The sequence below is a fragment of the Struthio camelus genome, chromosome 1 (genome assembly GCF_040807025.1).
Source record: "Struthio camelus isolate bStrCam1 chromosome 1, bStrCam1.hap1, whole genome shotgun sequence".
Classification (NCBI taxonomy): Eukaryota; Metazoa; Chordata; class Aves; order Struthioniformes; family Struthionidae; genus Struthio; species Struthio camelus.
In genome coordinates this window covers 47,758,645-47,783,129 of record NC_090942.1, presented here as the reverse complement: position 1 = coordinate 47,783,129, position 24,485 = coordinate 47,758,645, and the positions used below count along the sequence as shown (strand labels likewise).

Here is a 24,485-nt window from a genome sequence, read left to right as displayed (position 1 = left end):
ATTTATCCTTAAATATACGACACACACATATTATCACTTTTTTGACAAAAGCTCTTTGTACAACCTTACCTTATGCTGCGTTATTTTGTCTCTCCAAGCTTTCTTTTCTTTCTGTAACTCATCTTCCATCGTATTTTCTTGTTTCTGCACAACAAATTAACTTAAATGAATATTGTATTGGCTCAACGTCACAAAACACCCTCTTCCTGAAGCCCCCATCTTCTTGACTTTCTAGTGATCCACTGTTGTGAAAGCCTGAATTAAAATGAGAAACTCAGCTGTGGGGAACAAAACAAATGACTAGATATTCAGATGAATAACGAAGATTTGGTCATATACTGAAAGAGGCATATCTTCAGAGACCTCAGCATGTGGTCCAAACAGCTCTCACCTTCTCCTAACTCTACCCTACCACTGAAAATGACAACTATGCCTATGAAGACGATATTCAAAATGTACATGGATTACGACAATATAACAAAGCAATCTCTTAAAACTGAAAGAAAAGTTCTGAGAGCGGCATGAACATACCTCTTTTAATTGCAGTGGTATAGTCATGCTAATGGTCTCACAGTCTTTCAGATAGGATTTTTGCTGAGTAAAGCTAAAGGAAAATTTTTCACTGAGATTTCCAAATTGAAAATGGAAGTTCAAGACCATTTTCTAACTGTTTGCAAATACATAGCAACTTTTTCCTACACATGCTCAATCAGAAAGAAAACCTCAGTGACCTGGAATTACATGTGGCTGAAAATTAGGAGACAGTAACTACCTAAAACATGGAGGATAATCCAGAAATCATCTAACTCCTGGTGTAATCAAGATAAATCAGTATCAGACAAGTTAAACATATAGTGATATGAAGGAACCAGTATATACAAACCAGCACTTCCAGTTTGGAGCATAATGTCTTCCAGGTAACTAAACATCACTTTTCCTGCATGTCTAGAAGCATGCTGTTCTGAAATAGTCCTTCTCTAACGAAGGAAGGTGCCTCCACTTCTCACTTCCAGAAAGAGTGCACTAGGCCCAGTACTACCAAATCGTCTGAATGGGGACATGCTCTAGCTTGTCCAGAGAAAGACAGACATTCTACAACCAAAAACAATGTACGACATCGAGGAGATGAGGAAGCCCTATTTTGTAGTCTGCTGAAAAGAAAAGCTTGGATTCTAATCTGTTCCAAGAGGTGCTTTTGAAAGATTGGTAACAGGACACACCTGTAAGGCAATTTTTTCACTTTCCTCTTTGATCTCAAGGCAACTTGCACTCTTTTATTCCATAATAGCCCAAAGTACGAAGGAAGGAGAAAGAATGTTCCATTCTATTCTCTTCTATGATCTGGTGATAAGCGCACGCTCCCATGAATCACAGGTTCAAACCTTATCAGGTTGAGGAGGATCCTGTTTTCCTCCCTTCTTGGCCAAGCACCAAAATCATTAGGGTACTGTACAACAGGAGGCTGATGACACTTGTTCCAAAACAAAGATCCTTCTAGGGATTGAATCATGAGCGAATGAAAGTACCTAAAGAGAATTCTTGTGTTAGACAGTCTCCTAGGTCTAGTATTTCTTGCTGGCGGCTCTCTTTGCCTCAGCATAGATGAGCAACGAATCAAATTACAAGGCCAAGGGAATCTAATTCTGTCTCCATGACGGAGACATCTCAGACACTACGAACTGGCCATCATAGATCCAGAGTTCTTTTCAATTACAAAGCGCTTCTAAATTTTGGTGATTTGAATTACCTTGTTGGGACGAAGATACCACCACTTAACAGAGCTACAAATTAGTTTCTAAAAATGCAGTGAGAATGCATCTCCTAAAATAGAAATATTTAGGCTAATTAAAAAAAAAAGAACACACAAAATATTTTGGCCCCACAAATACAGTGTCTCAGGGTTCCATTTTTCAAGTCCTTACTCTTCTTTGTGGAAAACTATGAAATGTTATCCTTCAGCATGTACTGTGTACTATCACAAAACATGGCTAGATATTCTGACAGTGCAACCAGTCAGCACATAGAAATATGTTCTGCTGTGACAGAACACAACAGATGAAGCCTGACTCAGCCTTTCAGATATTTATAAGAAAAGGGAATACCATAACTACAACCTGGATGAAGCACAGCAGGGGCATTTCTGAACGGAATCATTTTGTTTCAGATTCCTTCAGCTATGTTTTTTCATATGAGAAATGTTTCAAATGAGAAACGCGGGTGGGAGGTCACAAGTACGTAAATACTTTTAGTAAGGCATAGTGACCATCCTACATTAGTGAGTATTTCAGGACACTTATCTCAGGGGCTTTGGCTGGAGTCATATCATAAACATATAACAACATAACAAGGGCAAAGCCCAAAGAGTAATTTAACATTTAGTTAGTATATCAATTCACTGTTGATCAAAGCAAGAAAAAAAGCACAAAACCGAAACAACACAAATCATATTTAAATATGACTCACATCTCACTTTGGTATCATGAGTGATGGAGTTTAGGATGGCCATAAAGTTTAGGAAGTTCTCTTTTTCATATTAAATCTTGAATTAAAATAGTCTAGAAGGAAATATTTTGGTTTCAGGATCATTAATTACCTTATGAAGAAGCTCTAACTTTATTCTCTCAGCCTCAAATTCCTCCAGACGCTGCAGCCTTCTTGCTTGTTCCTCTTCATTCTGTTTTTCCTGTGCTTCCCTCTCAGCTTTCCACTTTTTCCTTTCCTCATCTTCAAGCTCTTCCTGTCTTTTCTCCCATTGCTCAAATTCTTGCCTGCATTTTTCTTCTACTTCATGGTAGGTAAAGCTTATGCTTATGTCAACATCAGCTAAGAAATTGTAACCAAACAAGCAAATCTTTTATTTAAATTCATAGTAAGCACCAGAAAGTACCTTAAAACATGGACAAAAAACACAACCAAAAGGATTCTGTGCTGGCATGGCCAGAAACATGGATCCTCCAAAAAGACAGAAATGCAACAAGCCTTTCGTATCAGAGACAGCCCTCCCTGTTTTAATCATGAAGTACACTTAGAATTGCAACCTGTGACAGCACAGTCATGCTTGTTCTACCAATGAATATTTCAGGATTGCACTTTGGCTTAAGGAGAAAGGTCTTCCATGGCTATCAACAGGAGTTTTATAACTGATCTACACCAACTCAAAACATGCAAAGGCCATAGTAAACAGGAACGATCCCATCCAATCTGATTATAAAAAATAAAGGAAGTTGTGGCCAAAGCACGTTCTTGATGCTTCCAGTTTGGCCTCCATTTGTATTTTTAATTACTTAAATCATTTTTAGGAAATGTTTTTTGGAACAAATTTATATCAAGACCTTGAAGACAAATAAGAGGATAATTTCCTAATCCTGCATTTAGATAGAAGCACGAGCATCTGCTCACCTACGTCCAGCTCATGAAGAATCTGCATCTACCGCATACTATCATTTTGTAACTCTTTACTAAGAGTACTAAGCTACTCATGCAAAGAGAAAAGAAAGAAATACTTATAGAAAGATTTGTTAATATGATGCTAAAGAACAACACAATCAAAAAAATAATGAATTTGCTTACCCGCAACAAAACGTTCATCAGTGACCACTTTAACAGCATCATCGCTTATGGACTGAGTATTATAATTAGGAATTGTACCAATTTGCAAGTCTTCATTTTCTATTTCAGACAATACCTAATATAGTTTAATATTGTCATTAAGAAACATGAAGTGTTGGAAAAATTAAAATAGAAAAGCAGAATATTATAAAAACTCTCTAGAGCAAGGATAATCTTTTTATCATACGACAAGTACAATAATGACCCTTAGTGCTAACTGGTACCCCTAGACATTGCAAAATGCAAACATGTGTCAGTCAAAGTATTGCTTTCTGGAGTAAGAAATAATAGATTATTTTCAAAAAAAGGGGGGGGGGAGGTTGAGAGATTAAGTTTTTTTGTGGTTCTGGGAGGCTTGTTTTTAAGTATTTTGCAGTATTTTGACTTGGAAAATGAATATTTTGTATTTGGGGCTTGTTTTGCTTTGCATTACAGTAAATACTACATATACACATTAATACTATTAAGAACATACAAAAAAAAATAGTTACATAAAAAACTTATTTGAAAATACCACTATGAGCACCAAGGTTCGCCATATTCCTTTCACAATTTTTACTGATATAATCTATCTATTTATCATATACACCAGATATACTATTTGTTTCACAATTGAAGTCATAGAAAATGATTGTGCTGTCCTGACAATGGTCTCTTGGGAATAAAAATTTGTGTTGGTAAAAGTGCTAACTACAAAAAACAAGGTGACAAATCAAAATAGTTAAACACAGGTCTGTGTTTCTCCAAGAACTTCAGGAAGCTACTCACTCAAATCCCCTTAAAATATAAGAGCGAGGTCCACGACTCTTGATCCTTTGAAAGCTATAGACATTATCAAATTAATACTTTCTGTAAGATAATGGAATATTTTAGGAGCCTGATTAACAGTAGCATCCTCCTAATCATCATAATAAAAGGAGTAAGATTAAAGAAGTTTAAAAGGATTATAATATTATTGAGATAATATTCTACCAGTAAAGTAAAATAATGAATTGTTTAATTGTGTTTAATTTTGTTGATTTTTGTGCTCAACTTTCCAACGAATGATATGGACATTAATTCCAAATTTTAAAATTTACAGACACAGTGTATTACAATTGATGCTGGAATTCTGAAAAAAGGTATATGCAAACTCATCCTTATACTGTGTGAATAATGCTGAATAAGCATTATCTAGATTACTTTAAAGAATCTTGTTGACCGCATAGATTGCTTAGATAGAGAATACCCTTTTTTTAAATTCTTCTGGATCTTCATTATATTCCAAAGCCACCTCTGCCAAGTGATTTGAAGCACTGCTAGAAACTACTTCATAAACATTACCTGAAGAAGAAAGAAAATATACTGTTTAGGACACAGACAGAAAATGTCTTTTCAGTATTCGAATTCTGTTCTACGTTCCTTAGTTACTATCTCTTTTCAGACTAGAAAGAAATAAAATATTTTTTCTTTAAAAAATGTTTTAAAAAGAAAAATCTCTATTCTCTATGTATTTTATATATGGGAGTCATTTTTCTAAATTACAAATAGCAAATATGTATAATTTGAATACCCACAGTGATACCATAGGAATCTAGCGATAGCAAATTGTATCCATGAAAGAGAATTCCACAGTATAAAACACATCAAAACACTTCTACCTAAACACCTGAATTTGTAGTTCTTACTCCAAACTATTGTGTGCTAAAAACTTGATAGTTTTATTATGAAAATAATAAATGAAAGTGTCTGTTACAAAAAAGATTTAAAAAAATCCCTAAAAATATCAACATATATTTTATATATATTATGGACTTCATATATTATGAACTTCTGTTCATAAAGACCCTTACACAGCGTGAGTGTGATGATGAGAATTTCTAAAATGGAGTAGATGATGCTGACTATCTCACGTAACACATATACTAGGGGCTTGGCTTCAGTCACACAGCTGGTACGGCGAGATTGTCCCCAATAACAAGGCAAGTTCATTTAATGTTAGCCTGGATATCTCTACAGATAGACTCTAAACATACCCTATAGAGCTCAATTGTATGTGAACTCTTAACTTCACCTCCCAGTGACTTCATCTTTGATCCTCATGAAGAGTCTGGCCCAGGTCAACAATTCCTGTTTCCTGTAACTTACCTCAATCTATGGTTTAGCATATGAATATATAAAAATATGAATTTTTAGAAAAAATCTGATTCATTCTCAAAAGCTAATCCTAGCAGACCATATTGAATGATTTTATTCCTCAAGATTATAAGTATGTTTTCCCTTCGATGTGTGTGTGTGTGTGTGTGTGCACATTACTTTCAAGGACATGGTTACCTGACTAGCCTGGTATTTAGCACTCCTCACGACTAACAGAACTGTGTTTTAAGAACTGGGCTTCCTAGTCTTCAGAAAAGGAGTACTGTGAATAGTATAATTAGGAAAACTTCATTTCACCAGTTGTAAGTATGCTGCATGAGTGAAATGCCTTACAATTAAACCTACTGAAACTATGCTGCTAATACAGAAAGTTGCAATCACTTACATTTCAGTAATGATGCAAAAAAGAATGCAGACTTTAAGAATGCTATAATGATAATTCAGGATAACAAGGTCTGTAGTAATAATACTGATAATGCATATATTGTTTTATTTATGGATTCCTCCTAAGCAAAAATGGATTTTTGAAACAATAGTTACAAAAACTAGTTGCCTTTAACTAATAGTTGCCTTTAAATCGTTTGCAAACTGCTACCCAAAGATTTCACACATTTAAAATCATTACCTTAGCAAATCCTTCATAAACGAATTATTATACAGAATAAAGTGTTGCATAAATTTTTTATAAAAGAGCATCTCTCTCCAGAAGATATGTAGGTACATTTAATTAGAATAAGCTGAAAGATCAAAGATGTAAAAATACTGGGAAATGAGTTTAAACTGATGCAATAGCTTTCCTGGCTTGCTGTACTTAAAAGTTTACATTGTTTTACAGACGGTTGCTAGCTCCAGTGGTAATATGAGGTGCATACATATTTTAACTGTGATCCCTGCTTACTTGTAGTTTCTTCATCTTCTAAGTCCTGCAGTATAAGCTTTTCAGCAACTTGATTTCTGTTCCTTGTAAAGTTTAAATAGGACAAAACTGATTCTGGCAAGTCATCTGAAATCTAGAAAACACGTCATTTGACATAAATTCTACACTTTAATCCCACAGCCACAACCAGAGGTAAATACTTAACATGCAAGAATAAAGACCCATTTGAGTTTCACCTATACAGCACTTAAGAATACAAATTTTAGTAGCTATTGCTGCTAAGATTTTTCCAATTCCTACACGCTTCCCATTTTCCTTGTACTGTTGTCTCACCACCCACTGAACAATTAATAATGCTAATGATTAATTACATTCTACTTAGATTCTAAGTAGAATACATTTTAATATCTGCTATCTTCTGAAGCACATTTCATTTAATATTTTTTCTTCCTAATTTGCTTGGACCAAGAAATTAAGAAAAAGGTTAAGAAAAAAATTAACCAAGAAAAATATAGACATATCGTGCACAGAGTCTTCGTCATAAAGACGCTACAGCTCTTCCAGAAAACAAATTATTTTTAAATTCATTATTACAAATGTTTAAAATATCGATGTAAATCAGACACTTCAACTTACTCCATTACTCAAATACTTTCTATTAAGAAGAATCTTTTACTGACTTCAGGGATTTGGGAAAATGGACCTTCTCTAGGATCTGTAAATTGCTGTAAACGTTGTTGGCATTCAGGATGCAAGTATGCAGATAATTACCAGTGATGTCCTGCCTACCCTGATTTCAGATACCCTACAGACCAGTCCATAGGCTATCAGTCAGAAAGATTGAGAAAGATCAAGACTGCAATAACAGACAAAGACCCAAGTAACAGAGTGGACTTCAAAGAAAAATCTTTCCCCAAAATACCACGTGGGGATGGGGGAGGCAGGGAACTTCAAGCCCCAATTCATATGAAATAAATCAGTATCAGGAGCTCTGCAAACATATTATGAAATAGTCTTTTGCAATAGTTAAATAGAGGATGCATTGGCTTTTTAATTCAAATTTTAATCCAGCTCATTAACTTAAAAAATCTTCCAGCTTCAAAGGATTCTAAAATAAACCATGGTCTACCAGAGCCTGATTTTCTCACTTGAGCAGAATGCTGATGCTTGTCTGCACTGGAAGTTACGTTTTCATACAGTAACACTAAACTAGACTAGATTTCTTCTCAGAAGAAATCCTCTGGTTAGATAACATATCAAGATAACGTTTGCTCATCAGATAGGCTTTCCAACACCTACACCGCTTTCAAGCGCAGGTAAAGGAAGTTTTAACTCAGTGAATACTTACTGACTCACTGTCACTCAATGCTTCTTCTGATATATCTGTTTCAGGATCATCTGCCTCGAAGGAAGAAACACTGATTCTGCTCAATTCAATTTCTATTTCTTTTTCAATTCTTTCAGCATCTTCTGACATTCTATTTTCCATAGTTTCTTATTTGCTTACAGTGCTACACAAAGAAAACACCAACTTTCAGCACCACACAAACCAAAATAAAAAGGGCATTAATTTAGCGTAAGTTTATTCAGACATAAATTTATTTAACAGTAGACTTAAAACACGAAAAGGAGCAGCAGAATTTTGTTCTGAACACCACCTTGCTCTGTAACAGAAATGTACAACAAAAAGGAAAGAAAAAGGTTAGTGTGTGGTAAGAAAATCCCTATCGTATTGTCTATCCCTCTGAATTTTATTAGTGCTACCAAACTGTAATATTAAAAGCCTCTGCCTGCTCTCTACACCTTGTGGATGATATCAGTGCTAAGCCCTATGCCTCGCATGTAACTTTTCTGACTGTAACAGCTGCTGAGAACTAAAAAATGAACAAACAAACAAACAAACAAATATATTTAAACATTAAATGCATAACAATAGTTACACAATAAAGATTCAGAAACCAGAAAGGTCTTGATGAAACCTCATTTAAAACACACAAAGCAAAACTGCACCCCTGCTTCAAGGCCAAGTTCCAATTTCTGGAAAATTTCGAGCTAGCGAAGCTGCAATGACAGAGGTGAGGAAGGGCCTAAGCCACCCCAGACAGGCGGGGAAGAGCTCCTTCGCCGCGGCCCCCCCGCTCCGCTCTCCCCACCACCGGCCCCAGCGGAGGCCGCGGGGAGGCAGCCGAGACCCGCTTCCTTCGAGACAGCGAGCGGCCGCCCCCTCCTCACCGGCTCCCGCCGAAGGGAGGCGCAGAGCCTCCCCGCCCCCTCCCCCCCAGCGGGGACATGGCCCCTCGCTCGCGGAACTACACCTCCCGGCGCGCACCGCGGGGCACCTGCGGGCCCGCCGCCGCGCCCCAGGCAGGCGGGTTCGCGCGCCGCCGCCCCTCGGCATGCTGGGAGCTGTAGTCCGTCCCCTCTCCGCACCCTCGGGGCTCCGCGACCTGCTCTCGGGAGCTACTCACCTCTCCTCGTTCAGCCAACCTGCTACCGGAGCCGCCGCCTTCCGAGCGGAGACTAACCGCCACCCTCCGCCTTGAAACCCCGCAGCTTCTAACCGCCCCCCGTTAGACACTTCGCGGGGACAGCGAGAGCCTCCCCGCGGCCTTGCTACACCGGGGCGGTAACCACGGCAACGGGAAACAAGCGGCGCGGAAGGCGAGCGGCAGGATCCAAACTAGTGAGAAGCTGGCGGTTGGCTCTCCGCGGGGGCGGGGACTTAGGTCTGAAACTACATGAATGCTGTGATTCTTCTGCAGTTATTTTAGAGCTGCGGTGGTTAGTTACGTGTATGACCGCCGCGCTTTCTTTCTGCTCCTTTGGAGTAAGGTTAACGACTATGAGCCTGATGTTCCTCTGCGCCCTGGACAGCGCTTACCTCAGTAACAATCTGGCTTCTCTGGAGTCAGCAGTGGATAGGCAAAATAGAATAGAAGTAGACCAAAGACAAAAAGTATACTAGAGGTAAATTAAAACACCTTGTTTATGCCTCCCTTTTAGGGAGAGACTTGCAGAGGCATAAAAATGAAAAACAGTCAGACCTCTCTTCTGTTTTAACACACTGGGGTCCCACCGTCGGCCGGAGATACAAGCTGTTTGTCGGCACTTGCGTAACCTGGGGCGTTTGGCCTACCAGATGCAAGGGAATTGGAAAGCTGCGTTACAGAAATAATTAATCTGAAAAGGATTTTAGAGGCTATAGCAGACCAGCAGCTCAGCAACATACTCTACTGGCAAACAGTGCAGAAAAAAAAGGTCTAATGTGATTCCTGCATGTAAAATGAGGGGAATAGTGAGCAGCTACGTGATTAGATCTTTTTATTTACCATTTTGGAAATGTCATTACTGGATACAGTTTACAGCTCAGTGTTTTAATACGTTCTCGTAGTAAAAAAAAAAGATGAATCAGAAAAAAACATGCAAATTATTTGAGAAAGTGTTCAGCCAAGAGAAGTAATAGTCCACATTAATTTAGTCTGGCAAAAATAAACTGAGGCAGGGAGGGTACATCTTAAAAACCAGGTTAGGAATACAAAGCTGCAAAGACAGGTGTAACAGAAAAATAAGAGCTGGAAATTAGACGGACACATTTCAAATAGAAGATGGGCACTTTTATAAACATTGGGGGTATATCAACCTTTCAAACAAACTGTCAGGGGTTGTAGGATTTTTTTTCCATCTCACACTGCCTTTAGAATAAACTGAGTACCTTTCGGAAAGACTTACATCAGTCGCACTTGAGATACTGGATTCAAAGGCAATTGGTTAATATTTTCTCACCCGTATTACATATCAGTATATCATTAAAATCTTAAAACTATTAAAACTTGCCCACCTGAAATCCACTCTAATAATGTCTAATAATTTGTAGAATCATGCAACTAGTAATCCTCCAAGTGTGATCATTTTAAGAAAAAAAAATTCAAACGCAGATGAGTGTTCACTTAATATTTGTTTTCTAATGTGACTTACACTGTGATCATGGCGACTGAAAGCCACAGATACTGCGTAATGCTTTTATCAGACAACTTACTGAGACAAGAAGAAAGACGTTTCTGTAGACATGTAACCAGGAAGTAGGACATGATCAGCAGAAGAAAACTTTTGTGTAGTAAGTATGTGGTTGAGATGTACTTAAGGAGGAAACATACCATTACAGGATTGTGCTCTTTAAGATAAGACAGAAATATTCAGAGCTGGTAAGGATTTTCTTATGAAGTACCAATTTATGTTATATTTAATGTTATAGGTACATGGTTTCATGAAGATAATATTTATATTTTTCAGATAAATAATTTAAGGGAAACTGAATTATTATTAAAATGCCTCAAAGTAAAGCATTGCAACTGCATAAGTACTGCACCAAAACATAACTATTTGAAATACAGGGTTTCAAGTGAAATATATAACCATTTAGGGTTATTTGTGGAATAAGCCATCAAGTCAATGTTTCAGTATATTCTGGATTGGAAGTTTCTGAAGAGTTCTAATTAATTTTAAGAGTATTAGATCTTCCTCAGGGAAAGTGCAAAACCAGTTATCTAATATGGTTCATAAGTTTACATGGTATATTATAGACCCAAATCCATTATAGAGCTGTTTTGAGAAACTTATAATTTTCTTTAGTCTGTGATTTAGCAGCTGAAGTTTTATAATCCAAAGAATGAGAATCTTGACAAGGAAAGCAAAAGCTTATGTTTGCTGAATCTTTTCTACTAATCAACAAATTTAGTGTGTGTGTAATATGCACTTTTTATGTAAAGTAAGTTGTTTACCTGAGATATATTTTAACTGTAGAAGCTTCATCTTTGTCCCTTTCTTCTATTTTATGAATAACAGAAGACAAAACTTCTTATTGCAGTCAATCTATAGTAACTCTGGCGAAAGACAAGAACTTTATACAATTCCACACAATTTTCTTTCAAACATTACATGCTGAAATGTCTTTACGTTAGAAAGTATTTTCTGAAGAGCATGCATATACTGGTTATGTGCACATGTGCATGCACATTTATGTGTGTGTGATAAGCTGGTAAGTGTAGAGCAATTGCAGTAGGCTGTAGTTGCAGAAATCATTTTCTAACGCTGCTCTTTGACTCCTCTCAGGTGGTATCACAAAGCAAGGCAGACGAGAATGCTGGAGTATATTTACAGAAGACATAAGACTAGGTGAAAGGCAACATGAGGGGGGCAAATGTATGAGTTTCACTCTCAGATCAAGAATCTCGATAGATCTATAATATACTATGGAATCCAATAATGAAAATAAAAATTATAAAAAAAAGTAGCTCTGCATCAGAGAGTTTAAAGAGCTAGGAAGTCTGTCCTGCTGAAATATGCTAAAATATGCTTAAATCATAAAATGCCTGCATGACTTCACAAAGGTTCTCTTTGTGTTTGCAAGTGGTGCAGCACACTAATATAATCAATAGAATGTTGCAGTTGGTAATGAGATTCTCATGTACAATTTCTTTGTATTTCAGGGGTTTTACGTTGGACTAGCTGTAGACTTGTTCTTCCATTGACTGAACGCCCACTTGCTGTTGATCACAGATGGAGCACATCTTTTGGTTTAGTTCTGTTTGAAAGGAATTCAGGTTTTGCACATCCTGTTACATTCTGCAACAAAAGCAGTTAAAAAAAAAGTAAGTAGGAATGACTGGGAGGTTCACTTCAAAAGTGTACTCCTGAGCTTTGGAAACTACAGTTGTTATATCTTTAGACAGTTCTCATGGCTGTGCTAGAACTGTATGTTAGATCTCATTAAATCATTTGACTGTATCTACTACTTTTAACAAAATTTGAATCAAGCCATGTAACACAAGGAGGCTTGTATCTTCACTGTGTGTCTCTCTCCTCTACATTTCAGCTGGTATCATTAGAAATTAGCAAACTGAGTGTATTTAAGAATTTGGGGACAAGCATACATCAGGCTGTATAATGCTTGTCATCTCTTGAATATAGATATTCTTACACCCTGCCCCAAATGTCTTTAGGAAAAACAGCTAAAAATAATCCATGTGCACAAGACAATATTAGAGATAATCAAGAATTGACACCATGTTGATGTTTCTGTTGATGCCACCATTTTTTGCTCAGTCTCTCAGGTCACTGTTTAAATATATAAAAATTTATTTATTATCTGAAGTAAATAAATCCTGTGGTAATCGCTTAGTTATCTGTTTCATATTGACTGAATATATTATTCTATTTTCAGCTGTGATTCAAAAAAGAAAAGCAGAAGAATGAAAATAAGAGATAAAATTCTAATACAGAAATACTTTTTAAACATCTTCAATGGAATTTTCTTGGTAAACATCCTGATTTTTTTATTGTTTAGCAACTTCATTTGAATTATTTTCATATTATTTGATTTAAAACAATAATACTTGTTATCTCCAGGTTCTGGGTCTTATGCTTTTGCAGTTTGGCCTGTGGCTTTTATATGACAGAAACAATTTGTTCAGTGTGTTATGTGAGTATAAACAGAATTTTTATTTTGTTTTGAATGACTGCAGCATACAGCAACAAAACCAAAGCAGCTATAGATTTTTTTTTCACAAGGTGGCAGTATTGGATTGAAATGCACAGGTTTTTTTTTAATTATGTGTATTTTCCATCATTATACAGTATGATTATCAAAACAGGGAAAAATATAGCACATATCATTATACCTGCAATTTCTATATTCATGATTCACTTGGTGTGTGGTTTACAGATGAATCACTGAAAAATCACAGTTCTATTGTTTTCTTCATATAATTTATCAGAGTGCATTTGACCTACAGCATGATTATAGATCATTAAAGCAGATATTTGGGTGGAATGACCAACAGCTGGAGCTTCTGCCTCTTCATTTAGATACACCCTTTTCCCTGGGTGTTTATGAAATTGTTTCACAGAGAAATAAGTTTTGGGTCATTGTAACAAGTTATACTCTTAAAGAATTGTCTGCTGCTGTGCCAAAGAGCTCCAGTTCCCCCAGACAGTAAGGTAATTCTGGGACAAGGCATTTGAGAAGGAAGTGGTAAAAACCCCAGGTACTTTTTGTATCTGTGCAATAATGGTTAAAGTGGGAAGGGGAAACTGGCCAGTCACAAGGAAGGAGGGTAGTGTTGAATCCAAGTCTGGATTTAATGAAAACTATGTCTATGTCTATGAAGGAGCTGGTACATGTGCTACTAATTTTTGGTGAGCAAAGAAAATCTATAAAATTGTAATTGTTCTCTGACTTCATTATGAGTCATTCACATTGTTCAATTAAATATGTTTTTGCTCACATCTTATATGTTATTACCCACATCTGAATTTATGAAAGCATATCTCTTTCTTCCCATGACTGTAGATAGCATAAGTAATAATAATATCCTTTTGTCAATCTACTATTTACATCTATTCAATAATGGCATTACAAAGGTTTAATTTTTTTATGATAAAACTTTTCTAAGTGGAAGTCCCAAATAAAAAGAAGTGACAGTACGAATACGTTATATTACAGTCTCTTCAGGTGAGAATCAGCTCGTAGGATATATTTCTTATATGTTACTTGGAACTGGATCTATTATAACTTTTACATCAGCCATGGGATTCCTCGGAAGTGTTAAGGAAATCAAATGTCTACTAATGACAGTAAGTGCAAATCAGACTCCAACTTCTAATTAAATGAAAGGGAGTTTTTTGTGCATGAAACTTCTATCATCCTGTCTTGATGTTGTAATTTTCACATACAATGCTTAAGAAAACTGCTGGTAGAAAGATATTTTAAATAAAATCTTGGCTCCAGTGAAATCTGAAAAAAAACTGAAGAGCCTTCCATGTTATAGCATGAATGTTTTCAGTAACAAAACTGTTGCAGTTTGGTGAAACAAAGGTTTTAACCACTGTGTTTATTAATTTAAGGGTTGTAAAAATTTATTTTTGAACTGAAGGTATGTGGAGTTAGTATGTGCTGAAGAAGTAAAGGAAAACTTGTCCCAAAATATTGCAGTTTGAAAGCACGAGTAGCTACAATACAGCTATGATATGGAAAGAGAGGGTGTGATTAAATAGCAGGATTTAGGCAAAATAGGGACAGCTATTACCTCTCTACACATACTCAGGTACTCCGTGTTTATTTATGATACTTCATTTTAAGGGAAGAACATTTTGCTTTCTGCAAAATTATCCTGTAATTATATATGCAGTTATATATTATAATAATTGTTTTATTATATGTTTTATGTTTAACTGTACTGTAATTATATATTCATATGATCACTTTGATTATATTATTATTTCCTTGTCTTTTTTTTATTGCCATCTTTTTCTGAGACCATAAGAACGCTGAAATAGAGAGCTATTCTACAATTCATTTGTTATACTGCAAATATCAGTAGGTACATCCGTGAGAGGAGTGTAGGTATTATTATCAGGACTCCTATTCCTTCTTCCTTTCTGCTACTGCCCTAGTCATTTAATGTTTACCTTATATTTTATTAGCTGATGAAAGAGAAAAAAGTGTCTAATTTCCTGCTTTCATGGAGTTATCTGAAAACTAGTTACTACAGGTGAAAATCTAGTCTTACTGGAAATGAGCAAAATCTATGAACATTTTGTTCTGTTTGTACATCATCTGTCTCCAAGGAGTCTTTGACTATGCATGAGGCTTTAAAATAGCTTGATAACTCAAAGAAGAAATAATAAAATGAAAGGTTTTTTTTCGGTGGGGCATAGTTTTTGTTCTTCATTTTATGGCTTTGTCCTTAAAGCCTGAAACAGCGAGTTTTCATTTGATATCTGATTCTTAATCACAAATACAGTGACAATGATGTCAATGATGAGTTTCCTGAGGGCTTCTAGGAGAAAACATGTCTTACTTTTGCTGGACTGACTCTAAATAATAGTCAGGAAGGATTATATTTCTGGAGTTCTGGAATATTACTCTCATCGATATTATGTTTATACATAATTTGTATATATTTTTTCAGTATATGAGTTTTCAAGTCCTGGTGTTCGGCACCCAATTTGCAATTTCAGTGCTGACATTTGTGAAGAAAGAAGAGGTATGTAATCTGTTATATGAGCCTTTTTTAAATTTCAAAATACTTTCTTCCAATGTATTAAAAAAATTCCAATAGTCAATCCGCATTGTATGCTGAATCCCCATTTGTTTGAATGTCTACCAAGTCAGAATATGCTTCTTATGGCATAGCAGAGGACATGGAAAACTTAATTTGAGGAATTCAGCATGGTTGAATAGTTGTAAAGTGGAATGCTTGGAAATACACTTCCAATTTCTTTTCTGCTGATTTGCCACAAAAGGTACTTCTCCTGTTCAGGCATATAGAATCAACAGTGTCTGGGACAGCTTTTTTTTCTGAGGGATAACCCAGCAAGTCTCTTTCCATCAGCAGACGTAAGGGATGACATTAACTGCTACTTAACCTGCTCCTACTTATACCTACTGGGTGACAAGTGTAGTCCACAGTGCAAATGATAGTAGGAGTTACTGGTATCATGGCATGCAAAGTATACCAATGAATTAATTTTGTCACTTGAGTCTATGTTTTAGATCCAAGAAGAATTCTATTAGAAGGATTGCATGCCTTTGTTTTTAACAACAGGAAGCAAAAATAAATACCAATGTACCGTACATAGCTGTTGCCACAAATGACTGTACTGCTTTGAATCTTTATATAGTCACTAATTTTTCTACAAATAACAGCTCCAATTGCTTAAGCACTCTTCACAATACTGTATGAGAGATCACCTGTGCTGAATCCATACCAATCCTATGTCTTCCCTTTTCCATATTTCCTAAATTTGTGGTTTGAGTCTGTGATACTGGTATCATAAGATTCATAAGGTTTTCCAAACTCTGCTCCTATCCAAGCAGAGTACAGTAAAAGGAGATTAGTTTTACTCCATCTCAGTGAATCTGTATCATCAAAATTTCTTTATTAAATGTTAATTAATGATGATGGAATGCTCCCTTTTTTATATACTGATTTAGAATATTGAAAGATTTAAACTGTCAGGAATTATGCATTCTGGAATCAACTATTTGTACTAAGAAAACTTGTTGAAAGATTGCAGTTAAATATATTTTATATCAGCTGTAATTTCACTTGATCTCAGCCTTGTTTAAGTGCTGCTAGAGTGTGAAGGTAACGTCATCATTCACAGTGCCAGTTTTCACATTTTGTTGTTAGGATGAATATGGTTCCTAGGATGAGTTGGAGAAGCTTCATGTTTTCTCGTTTTGTAATGAAACCTTTTGATGGTGTAGTAGTCCTCATCTGCATATATTCCTTGTTACGCTCTCTCTAATAGCACTCGTTCTGATCAGCTTGTCAGCCTTAGTTACAACTGAAGTTGTATATTAAAGATCTATGAGAAGATACCTGAGCTAGGGCCAGCACAAGTCACTGACTGCCCTAGTCCAAAGCAGGACATATCCTGCATATCCTGGACACACTGTAAGCTGTTCCCACACATTTATATTATGTTAGGTGCAGAATCCATTTTGTTGTTTTCATGCTTATTATTATATGGTGCTGTGCTTATTAATAATAAGTCTGAGAGGTAGGATTTAGTATTTCAGCGCATATCATGCATATCTAAACTGTGCTCCCTAGCTCTTCTGTCTCCACTTGTACTAAAGCACCCTCTGTCTTGTGCTATGTATGCGCTCTGGGTCACTTCATTTATCTTCTGCTTTTGCTTTCTATTTTCTTGCTAGTCCAATAGCTATGACACAGATTAAGCTTGGCAAATTGATTAGAATGGTGCCACTTGCAAGTGACCCTTGAAGAAATCTGAATGTCAATAGAAGGTCAAGGACTATACACTATCCATCCACGCTGTTTTCAATATGCATGTACTAAATGTTATAAATATTTATGAACAGGTCCATAATCAGTGGAACAACAGAATTGATGAAGTTATTTCTGAATACGGGAATAAAAGTCTGACTGAGAAGGAACCCGTGTGGAACATTCTGAATGCAGTGCAGCACAGTGTAAGGGAAAAATTCAGAAAATATCACCACCAAAAATATTGCATTAACCAAAAAATGTGCTGCATAACAGTGAGAACTTACTTCAATAAATAAATCCTGTAATAAAGGGCTAATTTTTAGGACGTGCTGCTAATATCTGGTGTGGGTGGGCAGATTGCTTGCTCTTACAGTGACATGGATGGGATTAGCTATTTGAATGACTTCTTGTCAATGTGCGTAGGAGCAGATACAGTTTTAGTCACTGCAGTTTACTGCAGCTGAAGAAAAGGATGAATTTGCTAGTATCTTGGACCGTGCTGGATACCATAAAACACACTGGGTTTGCTTAGGTCTGAAGGCTCAACCTGAACCATGGACAATCTAAGCAGAGCTCCTACTGTGAGAGCATTTAAATAGGCATTGCAGTGAGCCTTTCTCAGAAACAATGCCTAAAGACTCAAATGAGCTTGCAGATCAATACTTTAGCATGCACATTTAATTGTTCGTAATCACTTCTGCGGCATGGCAGCATGTAATTTGTTCTATTTTTCAGAAGTCCTTAACAGGATTTATATAGGATCAATTATTCTGAAAGTTGTTAGCAATGTTTTTAACCAGTGGCCCACTACCCACTCTTCAGATTTATTCTGGATCATCAGTTTTTAATTGCAAACACTCCAGCTTCACAATTTAACATACTTTAATATAGACCAGTTGTGATTCTCTTAATATGACTTACAAAGGCAAGCTATTTAGTTCTAGACAAACATTGCAGACAATTTATGATTCCGAATAACTCCCAAAGCATATATGTCCAGACATTATGTTTATAAATACATTTGTAATGTATGTTTAAAATCTGCTCTTTGAAAAACAAATCTTCTTTTATTGTGTTCATGATTTCTCTAGTGATTAATGGTGACCTCATTACGGCAGTGGTGCGACTAGAGGATATGCTGGCATACTTGAGTTCACTTTCATTGCACTGCTGTGGCAGTAGAGTTCAGCAAAGCTGCCTACCCTAGTCAGTACCTGGAATTCTGGGTGGGCCTGTATAAATTATAGCAGGTCCCAGAGTGCTGTGGATATTTTGTTGTTGGTATCTAAGCTAGATAAAATGATATAAAAATTACCATTATGAACTGTAATCACACTCTTAAAGGAAATGCTAGCATCCCCAAGTCTTGTATTACATGCTTCCAGCTCTTTACAACACCATCAGCATCTGTCATGAGAAAAATAAAAATCCTAAGATCATGGCTAGTATTAGAGACGAATTAGATTTTTGTATATTTTTTGGTAAAATATAATGTACTGGTTAAAGCTGGTGATTTTTTTTTTTTTTAACTGAAGTTATAGAGTTGTTGAAATTGAATATTTTTTACAGGAAAAATGTCAGTTTGGGGCTAAGTTATCTAATTTTTCAAAATCTAGAAGCAATATATTTTGGATTAACACTTCAGAATACCAAGATGTTTTTGTTTAACAGTCTCTCAGCCAAAGTATGTCAGACTTTTTGCCTCACAAAAAATCAAACATTTCTGAAGTTTCATCCTGATTTAGAATGAAAAACTGTTGGAATTTCCTGCACAATAAGATGTCCATTCTCCAAGCTGTTTGGTGGTCTGGTTTGGTATTACTAGTATTGAAACAGATTATTGGGAAGGACTAGTTTACAGTCTCTTTGAACTGGGCTTAACATTTGCTTTGTGCTTAAGGTCTTTGAGCTACATTTTCAGAAGACGTCTCTTCCTACTAAAACACAGCTTGGAAAAGCAAGTCTTTCTAAAGATCTCCTCTTACTAAGAGCTGAAAACTTTTGCAAATATAGCCTTAAAAGTGGCAAAGGAATAACTAAATGCTTTTCAAAATCGGATCCTTATTTAGGTTCCTAAATCAGACTGAATCAGGGTGTCTGTGTTTTTATTTTTATTTATTAAAATATGTTTTATAAAGGCCATCTCCAGCTACAGAAATAGACTCATTCATTTTTTTTTTCTGATAATGTGTAGTTTTCTTCTTTTTAGTGAACTTCACAGTAAGTAGGTCTTGAGTTTAACTGCTAAAAAAATTTGTAAACTGAAATTATTTGTTAACATTGTAAATTGCAGTGTTTGTGAAGGCTAAGGTTGATAGTTAAAACATTTTGTTTTAATCTGGGTCAATAACTTTTTCCATTTATGTGTGTTTTAGAATCCTTTCAGGGTCTAAAAGAAAGTTCCCTTCAAAAGTATATTTTAAGTTCATACCCTTCTTAAACCTGTACTATCCAAGGCACATCATTGCAAATTATACATACACAGAAGTGAGTCATCCCCTGTAGAAACCTCTCACCATTGAATGTAGAAGGAAACTATCTAGCTAATTTGATCAACTAAATTAAATGGCTAGCACTAGGTGAGGTGAAAATTCCACTGTGTGTCAGTCTTTATAGGTTTTGGTGTTAAAAGTTACAGGACTTCTCTTCTAGATGGAATGCTGTGGAAGATACAATGTCACACAGTGGGATAAGAATAAAAATAAAGGAAATAGTACTGAAATCCCATGTTCATGCACAAAATCTAGTCTGAAGAAATGGTTTTGTAACGTCCCAAGGAATTCAACGTACAGTATGGTAAGGAATAAAAACTTAGAGAATGCAACTTTTGTCACTAAATGGACTTTGGAAAAAAATAAACAAAACATATATTCCACTAAGACTTCCTTACAGATACTAAAATATACATACTGCTCATTGTTTTGTCTTTGGCCACCTTGAAGACTTGGTCCTTACTTCTTAGGTGTCAGTCACATAGAAAGTTCTAAATAAAGGATACTTCAAGATAACAGGAACTGGATATATCTCAGAATCAGTAGCATAGGGACATTTACAAAGTCGTAAGCATCTTGGCATTCAAAAATCAATTCTGTGGAAATACAGTGATGATAAAGGAAAGGAACAGTATATAAGAACTATACAGTATCTCTTCCAGTTGTAATTACTAGGCATTACTTATAGGATGTCAGTGATGTCTTCATCTGTGTTATCCTTTTCGAGATCATCTTCACATACTTTACTGGGTAAGAGGAATGAGCAAGGCATTCAAATAAGAGAAATGTTATCAAAGAACAGTTTATTAGTCAGGATTTACTAGTCTTAGTACAGAGGAACCAGTTTGCATTGGACTATCAGATATTATCACCTTTTGATATTAGAAAACTGGAGGAAAGAGATACATACTATTGTCCTGTCAACCCCCTCCAGGACTGGAATAATAGGACTATCCAATGGGAAAAAAATGTAAAGGCTTCTCTTTTGACAAGACAAGACAGTAAATAATAGAAGGGATGTTGTCAAATGAAATCTAGCATCCTCTTCCTTTGCTTATCAGTTTGGAATTGGTCACTGTTGCTACAAACTCTTACCATTATTAAAAGATCACTTGAAAGGACAGAAAGCATTTATTTATATGTTATTATATTTATAGCTACTTTAAGCTATGTAATGATTTATACATTCTTAACATAAGCAGTGTAATAACCATAGGCTATAATCTGGAAAATATGCACATCCATTTCAGGATACATAATGCATGAGAATCACAGAAAACTTGAAAAATATTGTTTCAAGCATTTAGTTGTATAATAATCTCTCGCTTATACTCCTACAAAAGCAAATTCCCTCTTGATTAAGTCTCAAGCTCTGGTACATTTCACTTCAAAAATATCAGATTTACTTAAGAACAATCTGCTTAGTTTAGATAATTTTTAAAGTGTTACAGCTAACTCTATGCAATATACATTGCTGTTGTATTTGCTTTCTGGCAAGTAAATATGAGAACCCATCACATCACACAGAAAGTTTTATTATATGTATTTTTAGCAGCATATTCTTGTTATAAATGTGCAATCTGAATTCAAAAGTCAAAATGATTTTTCTTGAAATTTTCTTGAAATTCATCTGTACTTGCTTAGGGATGTGAAGAATATTTAGATACATGGTTTGAAAACACTGTTTTGATCTTAACTGCAATTAACGTTGGCCTGCTAATTATACAGGTAAGATTTTAAGAAAAAAAAATTTATATATACTGACATTCTGCTGGGGGTAAAGTCAATTCAGTGCCATTTGGCTTTGGCATGCTCTCTGAACTTTTGTAACGCTTCTATCAACTTTAATTAGAAGTAGGATCTAGCACTGTTTACCAACAAACTTCCATATATTCAAGCACCCTCAGATACGTCAAAAGTTTATTAAATAAAATGTTTGGCTGGACTCATGAAAGCAAACTGCAGTATAAGGGCGTGAAGCAGTTAAAAACAATGTAAAGTCTCTGGAGCAAAAGCTCTTTTTTTTCCTGTGTTTGTACAGATTCTAGTCCCTGAATGTGCTAAATCAAGCAATACAAAATCATGAAAAACCCTCATGTACCTATGAGAACTTTTTATTCAGAAAAAAAGAATAAAGCTTTCAAAATCAAAACAAAAGCCTGTGAATAATGGCAACAGGAATTGATTCTTCACTCCAAAGACACCCCAAAGGCTGAATACCATCAAACACGCAGAAGGAACTTTGAATAGTATCTAAAATTGTGGGGTTGAAAATGAGATTATTTCATTTTTACTCAGAAAACTAAGAGTGTGACCTGTCCTTTTCCGTATGTAATACCCTCCCATACAGGTAGATCAGTACAACATTCCAGCTATGGAGTGGACTAGTTCATTAGTAAAACAGTTTACTATACATACTCAAATAAGCCCCATTAGCACAGTACATGAGTGTCTCTTGATCTTTAATGTATTATCATTTATTACACCTTTTTGTCAGATGGGAAGGAACTGTAATCTCCATCCAAGAAGTTAAGACCAAGAGTCACAGGGCACTCGAACACTTAATTGAATTATGTGCCACTTGAAATAGATTTCAAGATCCTTTTGTGGTTGTGGGCCTAAGTGACTTGCTCAAGGTAACACAGCAGGTCTATGCCAGCACAGAGAATTCAGCTTGTGTATTGAGGCATGTCCTGATCATTCCTCCTTATATCTTGCGTTGTCATTCATTGGAACCAGGTTAGCTGTCAGTTTGACTGAGTCATGAGTGAGTGTCAACACTTGCTTTGTAGTTTTTAACTCATCCTTTCTGCTTTCTCAGGTTTTTGTGATCACACTAACTGCTCAACTGTTCAGAAACATCAAGAATAATAATGTTTGGCCAAATGATTCATGAACTCTTCTGAGCATTGCTGTGGTGCTGAGTGATCTGATCCACACCTGGGATAGTCAACAGAATTACTTCCACTAAAATTTGGGGACTGGGCCCTACATATTGTGATTGCTAGTATATCAACATTTATAATTTAATGTGTCTATTTATTGTTCATAGTTGTGGTATGGCAGTATGCTACAGTTATGCATATTAAAGTATTAAGTACTTTTCCATTTACTAGCTGGTTAATAAAACTTCCTGTCAAACTGAATATTGGTTTTTGGTGTCTCAAGAACAACTTGTTCACAGAGCTATAAACAGTACTGTATACTTTGAAACAAGGAAACCCTTATCAGGCCCAGTGGAGAATCAAATACATTTACCAAGTCTTGCTGACATTTCTCTAAGTCTTTATCTTTTCTCCTGTTCCTTCTCTTTGTCTCTTTTGTCCTTGACTGTAGTTCAATTTAATCTCTGAAAATTTCACTGAGTCTTATATTGCTCTTATCAGTTCTATTCCAGGAAGTGTTGTGGTGGACACCTTTCATTCTTGCTGAACAGTTTTTATCATTCATTTGGTTGAATGGCTTCACTGTTTAGGTGAAGTAAACCTCAAATCCCCCAAACGTTCATTATATTATGAGCAGTGAAGTGACCTGAAATATCTCAAGGAAAAAACAACTGAAGGCATTGTATTACAAGTGTAGATGGTAACAATATCTATCATTGTTTGTCTAAAACTTCCCATTTTAGTAATCATTTTCTGATGCGTATAAATTTAGTAAGTTTTATTTATTTAGTCCAAAGATTTCCATGCCAAGAGCCTGAATTTCTCATTTAGAAAACTTCAAACAAAAAAAAATATGTGAATTCAGATGTGAAATTGTGCTTGGAACAGAATCTGAATTCCAAAGTTGTATCTTTTGTCCTGCTGTAAGCAAAAATCTAAGGAACACAGCATCCAAGTCTCTCTTCCCACTCCTGTGTTTATTTGCAGTAGGGATAGTGCTATCTATAGGTTATTCTGTTACCTTGGATTTAAGTCTATAAAGGATTAAGAGGTTTTAATCTAGTTACTGAAGTATACAATCTGAGGATATTAAGTGATAAGCAGTAAATAATAGTTTTTTAGTAATCTTCAGTTGGAAAGTTTAGAATTTACAGTTTACCTCAGAATATTTAGGTCAAGAATCTGAATTTCAGTTCATATATATCATTTTAAAATATAACTCAGCTTCACTGTAAGAAACATTGGGCATAAAAAGCCCAACAATCTGGTGAGTTAGGAGAAGCTACTTTTTCAGTAGGAAGCAGGCCTATTAGGTTGAACAGGTCAGAGTAGGATATGACAACCAACCATTTTTCATTTACTTCTTTGCATGCATCCTGCACTAAGACATGGAAACTAAACTCAGAATCATGCAACCATATAATAATAAGATTCAAATGGACCTTTAGAAATAGCCATCAATTATGTGAATGCACATCATCTTTCCGCAGTAGTCTGAAGTCCAAATTCTGTAACAAAGTACTGTAGTCTGTGCCCAAATATTACTTCAGGATTACTAAAAGCTGCTCCGGTTGTTCTCAGTAACAGCTTGGCATGCACAAGTGAGAGGAGAATTTGCCTCAGTATGTAATAAAATACCATACAATTCCTGCCAAGTCTTGTTGTTGACATTCACAGTAAAATGTAC

At 35.8% G+C, this 24,485-nt stretch overlaps 2 protein-coding genes across 2 annotated transcripts in view; one reads left to right on the top strand and one right to left on the bottom strand.

The window, feature by feature from the left end:
• LRRIQ1 (leucine rich repeats and IQ motif containing 1) overlaps positions 1-9,281 on the bottom strand; it is a 123,056-nt gene extending 113,775 nt beyond the window's left edge. The window contains exons 1-7 of the mRNA XM_068936546.1: positions 9,091-9,281; positions 7,971-8,133; positions 6,644-6,755; positions 4,838-4,932; positions 3,571-3,685; positions 2,594-2,823; positions 70-144 (exon numbers count right to left, since the gene is read on the bottom strand). Of these exons, the coding sequence (XP_068792647.1) occupies positions 70-144; positions 2,594-2,823; positions 3,571-3,685; positions 4,838-4,932; positions 6,644-6,755; positions 7,971-8,111 (768 nt within the window). The 5' untranslated portion in view covers positions 8,112-8,133; positions 9,091-9,281. The remainder of the gene's footprint in view (positions 1-69; positions 145-2,593; positions 2,824-3,570; positions 3,686-4,837; positions 4,933-6,643; positions 6,756-7,970; positions 8,134-9,090) is intronic.
• On the top strand, positions 9,220-22,892 carry TSPAN19 (tetraspanin 19). Its single transcript, XM_009674583.2, has 10 exons — positions 9,220-9,305; positions 12,109-12,270; positions 12,843-12,936; positions 13,028-13,100; positions 14,124-14,254; positions 15,592-15,666; positions 17,514-17,624; positions 20,074-20,217; positions 21,558-21,641; positions 22,735-22,892. Exons 3-10 carry the CDS (start codon positions 12,871-12,873, stop codon positions 22,807-22,809), a joined length of 759 nt encoding a protein of 252 aa, XP_009672878.1. The 5' UTR covers positions 9,220-9,305; positions 12,109-12,270; positions 12,843-12,870; the 3' UTR covers positions 22,810-22,892.
• Positions 22,893-24,485: the final 1,593 nt, after the last annotated feature.